This window comes from Trichechus manatus, unplaced genomic scaffold, assembly GCF_000243295.1.
Source record: "Trichechus manatus latirostris isolate Lorelei unplaced genomic scaffold, TriManLat1.0 scaffold00141, whole genome shotgun sequence".
Taxonomy (NCBI): domain Eukaryota; kingdom Metazoa; phylum Chordata; class Mammalia; order Sirenia; family Trichechidae; genus Trichechus; species Trichechus manatus.
In genome coordinates, this window is record NW_004444077.1 from 4,945,506 (window position 1) to 4,953,044 (window position 7,539).

The following is a 7,539-nucleotide window of genomic DNA, read 5'->3' on the forward strand; positions in this document are numbered from 1 at the left end:
ATCCAGCAAGACATGTATGACAGGAATAAACAGGAGCCAGCTTTGACCTTGAGTAGAACTTGCTAACCCTGCTGTCCCACAGCCACTGACTTGCTAGTTATACCCCTGCAGGATGCTATGCTCATACATCAGGTCCACCTCTTTTCCTTTCCAACCTATTGACTCATTTCCTTGGAATTTACTTCCTGCTTATTCCCTCTTGCTCCACTGAATCCTTGGAAAGTAACCTCTGTTTTCTCAGAATCCATGGCTGCTTGTAGACTTTTGGCAACTGAGCAAAGGCTGTGCCTACCTTACTTATCATTGCTTATCTATTACACAGCACAGTGCCTGGCACTGAAAAGGCGTTCAATAATTATTCGTTGAATGATTGCAAGGAGAATTATATCTAAAAAATATTTTTAATTCTCTAGCTGCGTGCATCTTGAGACCCAATATTCCCCCTTCCTAACTCAGCTCTTAGTCCTGGTCTCTCCTGTACTGTCCTGTCTCAGGGCCACCCACAAACTGCCATTGGCATCAAACATAAAACCTGAATGAAATATAAGACCTGAAGCTCTGCACTCAAATTCCACCTTGGTTCATCAGGCCAAAATAAAAAGCTTCAGTAGTTACTTTAGAGGCCAGGCAAGGGATAGGAAATTTATGGTCACCAGTAAACAGAGTCAAATCTTGCTTAGCTGAGGTTTGTGGGAGGGAACTTAAAAAAAAATGTGCACTTTACACAATGACTTCTCATTTGCTTCAAAGTGCTGAAACTTCTGGGATCTGCCTCTCTCCCACTGTCATCTGGTAAGAAATAGTTTTGGCCTGCGATTGGTCTATGTTTAGTGTAGGTCTGTCTGTCCATGAAGGGTCCTGGTGACTGAGATTTACTGTGCTCACTATAATTCCCACTGGCTTCTTACACATGCAATTCAAAATCATTTTTGAGATACCAATCATTTCTGTGGTTTCAGGAAGTTCTGATTTTCCATATGAAAGATGTTTTAAGGGAATAATTTTTCTCTCTAGTTTCAGTTAATTGTTAAAGAAATGACTGAGTTCCTTCTCTGTGCACAGCAGTGTGCTGTAGTCCTTGGAGGTTAAAAGATAAGCAAGGCAGTCTTTTCTGCTAGATGGTAAGTGACATTACTCTGTGAGAATCTCCAAATTGGTTTAAAAATCATCTGGCTATCTGAGGGGAGCAGAAGTAGTGGTCCTAGCGATAAACACAACAACCAGATACAAATAGACAAAAGCAGACACATTGACACATGTTTACAGAATATTTAGAAATAAGAAAGGTAGAAATAAAACCCTACATGGACATGATTGCAATGACATGAAACAATGTATAGGCATGAATGAATATAGAAAAAAGAAAAAAAAAACAAAAGATCAGAAGAAACCACAGGAAGAATATAAAGAGGTGACATTTCTACGACATTAAATATTCATTTTTTTTTTGAAAAAGATGTTTCCCATATGAGTTGTGGAGTCAAACGAACAAAGATTATGATGAAAATGTCCTGTGATAACCAAGAGATGCCAAATAGCATTTCTAAGGCTTTGGGTTGAAAGGAAGTTCCATGGAAACCTGGAAAATAAACGGGTGAATTAGCTTGGGGCACCTGGTTGTTATGAACCAGCATTATTTTTTGTTGTTATTGCTGTTGTGTAGACCTTACCACAGACCTGGGTAAAATGTGGGTGCCGAATACAAGAAATAACTTTTAGATTATCATTCAGTACAGGGAAATTTTTTAAAGATTTTTTGTTGGATTTGACTTTTCTAATATTTTTTTTAGCCCCAAACTGTCATCTAGCATTCATATTTTAATTCAACCACTCACAAAAAAGCTCTGCATTTAAATCAAGGGAAAGGAGCCTTTCCAGCCCTGGCAGGAAAGGAGACAGCATTTGGCATCACGCACGACAGACATAATGTTGCAGAACATTTTGAAAATATGTGGCTTGAATATTCAAAGAGAACAGAATAGGGGAAAGGAAAATAAAGCAGATAAAGGATATTTATCATTTTTAGGTTCACAGTCCTCCCGCTTGCTTGGACATTCATCTCTTCTGTCATGAATGTTTTCTAGCTGCCAATCTTTAAAGCATCAAGTAAACTGTGGTCCTGCCTTATAGATGTTAGGGTGGTTTTTAAAAAAATCTCAAAGTTAATAAAATGAAAGCCTGTATTTATCTGTCAGGCTAGGCAGGCAGTCTGGCTGCATACCTACCAACTACCTCTGTTCCTCAGATCGCCTCCAATGAAGTGAAATTGAGCTAACCGTGCGAGTGCAGGAATTTCTGGGACCCACAGCCCATCTACTGACAAGTAAGCAAAGGCATGTAAGATTGAATTCACAAAACAGCTGGATAGTTGATGATGGAAGGCTTTTGGTTATTTTGGTCTGATGCCATGGATTATTGACCTATAGGTAAAAGCCACTGAGTTTATTACAAATTTCTTCTCTCTTGTCCATTCCAGAAAAATCCAAGACTGAACATAAAGAAAGAAACTGTTTCCTTGCTGTCAATGATGGAAAATATATTGCTGAAACGCCAAGAACTTTATATACCATCATCATACAAATAGGGTGGTCACTTGGCCAAAAAATTCATTTGGAAACATTCCAGTGGTAACGATCTCAATTTCACATAGTGAGAAATACTACTGAGGGTCAAAAGCCATGCAATATGCTGAAATCTCTGTGGTGCAACAGCTCTCACCTGCTTCTATGGTATATATGAGTTCTGCATTTTCCCCTTTGTCTTTGTCCAGTGCTGTCACTTGCAGAACAGCTGATCCCAAAGCAGCTGATTCAAACACAGATGCTTCATACAGTGGGCTGGTAAAATAAGGACTATGATCATTGGCATCTTCCACGTTCACAATGACTCGGGCCAAGTTTCTTCGATAAGGAAACTCCTGATCTCTGACCTTTAGGCAAAATACAAGAAGCAGTATGACTAACACCTTACATTGCAAAGAACCCATATGGCTATGTGTGTGGTGAGACCAAAATGAGATAATGCATGCTAAGTGCTTGACCCAGTTCCAGGCACATAGTAGGTGCCCAATAAATGGTGGTATTATCAACTTAGGAAACAGACTGTGAACTAATTAAGAACAGGAGTCACATCATCTTTATTGCTCAGCCTCATGACTGGTCCATAGTGATGTTCAGTCTGTGTTTGTGGAGCCGATGCCTGGATATCACACGCACAGCACTTACCTCTGGCTCCCCTCATATAGCCACTCCCCTCCCGCCCCGTTATTTGGGTACACAACTGCTAATGGAATGGTGGATGGAGGCTGTTCTAAAAAGGGAAATGAAAGAGGGGCTAGGCATTGTCATTCATTCATTCAACAAGCATTTATTGCCACCTAAATGGGGCACTGGTAGTTCAGTGGTAGAATTCTTGCTTTCCATGCTGCAGACTGGGGTTCAATTTCCAGCCAATGCACCTTATGTACTGCCACCACCTGTCCGTCGGTGGAAGCTTTTGGGTTGCTATGATGGTGAATAGATTTCAGTGAAACTTCCAGACTAATGCACTAAGAAAAAAGGCCTGGCGATCTACTTGTGAAAATCAGCCATTGAAAACACTATGGAGCACAGTTCTACTCTGACTCACATGGAGTTGCCATGAGTTGGAATAGACTGAATATATATATATATATATATAAAATCTGTGAGGTCCCTGGCTTGACTTCTGGCAGTTCAGCAGTGAATTAGACAATCAGTCCCTGCCCTCAAGGAGCTTGTAGTTGAGTGGTGAATACCAAGTAAATAGACAGGTATAGAGCTAAGTGGTAATTGCCAGGATGGGATAAAAGCAGGGCACCCTGGGAGCGCGTAATAAGAAGAACCGAACTTAGCACTCAGCTTCCTGGAGGAGGTAACGAGAACAAGTAGAAGTGTTAAAAGGGGGAAGTGGGGCGTGTGTGGCACATAGTTCACACAAGAAGAAGCAATATACAAAGGTGCAGAGGTGAGAGAGAATTCTGGCCACCAGGAAGATGAACAGAATCTTAATTCCTAAAATGTGACACTCTCATTTTGACTTCACCAAAGAACATTGCTCAACTGGTTTAAAGTCTCCCTTGATTTGCATATGGCAGAAGCTTGCAAACAATCAATTCTTTAACTCTAACCACATGATTTTGCTGTAATTTGATTTAGCATTAATCAAGTGTGTGCTCTTGGCTTGTTCAATTTTGGATTCCATAATTTCAGAGACACATGAAGAAATTAGAAAATATATCGAGGAGAGCCATCCAAGAGAAAAGGGTTTTCAGAAATAGTACCTAGAAGGAATGAGCAAAATGACTAAAATGGCTTAGCTTGGAGAAAGGCAGTACAAAGGAGTTGTTTGCTTCAAATATTCAGTTACACAAATGATAACCAGCAGAATGTGACTGAACTGAATTCTGTGTTTGTTAAGGAAAGAACAAACAGAAACGACTTGAGGAACTGTGAGAATGGAGTTAGTCACCAGCACAGTTTCTGCCCCTGAGGAAAGCACGCGCCAAAGCAACTGAGTGACTGCTGAGTGTCACTGTGCGTAGTCTGGTCTGCCACATCTAAGGACCAAGCCAAACTCTTTATTTCGGGATTACTGAATTCTAGGTTCGTTCCAATTGAATGTAAGCTCCAAGGGTGCACAGTAGGTACTCAAAAGATTTGTTAAATGAATGAATGAAAGAAGAGGCAGAGGGATGGATTGGATGACCCCTGTGAGTCACTGCATCTGTTCCCTGAAGTCTAAGCAGGAAGCCATAACCCAGGACATGGCACTCAAGCTTCTTCATGACCCGAGGAGGTTTCCAGTCTTGTGAAAGAAGAGTAATACTTAACGGAACATCACTATTAAATGTTTGGGACTTGGTAAACTTATGGTGCATTTTGAAGGCCACCAGTGCACAAGATTAAGTCTTTGTTGTCCACCTGGTCTGAAGGAATGCAGTGGGGGCTTTACTAGGCAGTGGCTGTGCAATGTCCAAAGGGTTCTTGGGTAGTTAAAGGAACAGATTTTAGGTCATAAACTAATCAAGGATGTTTGTTATTCCTCTCTACTTTCCAATTACGTGAAATATGAAAATTCTACTTTAAAAGTAAAGCAAAGTCTCCTACATAATTTGGAGGCCCCATGAACCCAAGTTCAGAATGAACACTCTCTGCAGGCTTTGGTGTGCTCTGCGATCTCTTGTGTATGCCAGTATTTACTACTAGGTCCAATGCCAATACAAGAAGCAATAAATCAGTTCTAAGGGTTGAACATTGCATAGGTTGAGTAAATGATTACCCTTGTGATTAACCCTTTAAGAACTTCTTTTAAACTTTTCCATAAAATCCTCTGGATGCAAACCAATACCAGAGCCAAGAAGATTTACAGAAACATGGCCTGTTCCTTCCCTTCCAAGTCAGTCAGTCTGTCAGCAGCATTTACTGACAGCCACTGTCTGCAGAACTTATCGAATATTTCAGTTTGGCAAAAATATAGTCACTACCTAACCACAGTAATTCTTCCCTGAAATAAAAAAGGCAAAAATGAATGCAACTCAGCTGTGAAAAGACCAGATTTACTACTACTCACAAAATTTAAGGGCCCTGCACATCTGAAGATTAAGGTGTGTGCCTGGAACAGTTAATGATTCTGCCAGGACGGCAAATTAGCAGTTTGGGCCTACCATTATGTTGAGAATGTGCTTGTCTTGGGCCTCATGGTCCAGTCTCTCAGTGGTATAGAGGACACCAGTGCTGGGGTCGATTCGGAATTTTCTCATGCTGACGGAATCAATGCTGCTGTGGACTGTATAGCTGAGTTTGTGCTTCTCATCTCTATCTGTGGCTTCAATCTGCACTATCTCTGTATCTGGAAGCACGTCCTCGGAAATTGTCACATCATAATTCGGCTGAGAGAATTCTGGACCGTTATCATTATTATCCAGCACTTTGATAAATACCTATAGCCAAAAGAAGACAACAGTTATGATTAATGCCAATTCACTCATTGCTAATAAAAGAGGACCCCTCCCTTTTGTTTCTCCCTTCCCTGTCCTTGGATCTTAGCTTCTAGCAGATACCTTAACCTGTAGAAAGACCTCTTGTAAAAACACTCTGTAATTAGAGGTTGAGAATAAACCAGTAGTTCACATTAGCAGGAACATAAACTATGAGCTAATCGATATTCTCACTATTAATTGAACAGCTGAGACTGTTACTCAGAGGTGATAATTCCATAGAATTATCTGAGACACATTGCAAGAGATCGCAAGGTGACCTTAGTCTGCTAAGCTCCAATTATCGTAAGTTCTTGCTTTGTGCTTCTTATAGTGGACTTAAGGGGGAGGTGATGACAGGATGGTAAAAGTAATGAAGATAAAGCAAAGGAAAGGGAGGAATGCGCACAGAGGGGGCTTTTGCAGAGCATTCAGAGCTTCAACTGTAGTGTCCACCACCGCAGGTCTCCTTCAGATGGGAGATGTCTAGCGAAGAACATGGTACTATTAATGGTTACAGTATGAAGCTTTCAAATACTGTCTTTAAAAAGCATTTAATTATAAAAATTATCAGACATATATAAAATAGTTTAATGAACCCTCATTCATCAGTCAACTTTGACAATGACCAAATCCCAACCATTGTTATCACTTTACTATGTATCTCTATAAGATAGGAACTCTTAAACACACACACACACACACACACACACACACACATACACACAGTAACATCATGGCACCTAAGCAGAGAAAACAGTAATTCCTTGTTGTTAGGTGCTGTCAAAGTCAGTTCCAACTCATAGCCTCCCTGTGTACAACAGAATGAAACACTGCCCAGTCCTGTGCCATCCTCACAATCATTGCTATGTTTGAGCCCATTGTTGCAGCCACTGTGTCAATCCATGTTTTTGAGGGTCCTCCTCTTTTTCGCTGATCCTCTACTTTACCAAGCATGATATCCTTCTCCAGGGACTGGTCCCTCCTGTTGATATATCCAAGTATGTGAGACAAAGTCCTACCATACTCACTTCTAAGGAGTATTCTGGCTGTACTTCTTCCAAAACACAATTGTTCTGTCTTCTGGAAGTCCATGGTATATTCAATATTCTTTGCCAACACCATAATTCAAAGGCATCAATTGGTCTTCTTTCTCAGTAATTCCTTAATATCATCAATATTCAGGTGGTGTTCACATTTCTCTAATTGCTTTTTAATGTGTTGTGTGTGTTTGTATATACGTATACATATATTTCTTTTCATAGTTTTTTAATCAGGATGAAAATAAGGTCCGAACACTTCACTTGGTTCTTTAATTATCTTTTAATCTATAGGTTTTCCTTCCATCTCCTTGCAATTATTATGTTGTTATAGTTGGTGCTGAAGAAATCAAACCATTTCGCCTCTCTGACAATCTGGATTTTACCCATTTCATATGTGTGGTGTTCTTCTACATGTCCATCTGACCCCTGTATTTTCTGAAAATTGGTAGTATGATCTAGGAGGCTTGATAAAATTCAGGTTCAATTATATATATATATTTT

At 40.2% G+C, this 7,539-nt stretch overlaps 1 protein-coding gene across 1 annotated transcript in view; it reads right to left on the minus strand.

Annotated features, from left to right (window-relative positions):
• FAT3 (FAT atypical cadherin 3) overlaps positions 1-7,539 on the minus strand; it is a 593,682-nt gene that overhangs the window by 113,440 nt on the left and 472,703 nt on the right. The window contains exons 7-8 of the mRNA XM_004385557.2: positions 5,684-5,959; positions 2,719-2,929 (exon numbers count right to left, since the gene is read on the minus strand). Coding sequence (XP_004385614.1) covers positions 2,719-2,929; positions 5,684-5,959 — 487 coding nt within the window. The remainder of the gene's footprint in view (positions 1-2,718; positions 2,930-5,683; positions 5,960-7,539) is intronic.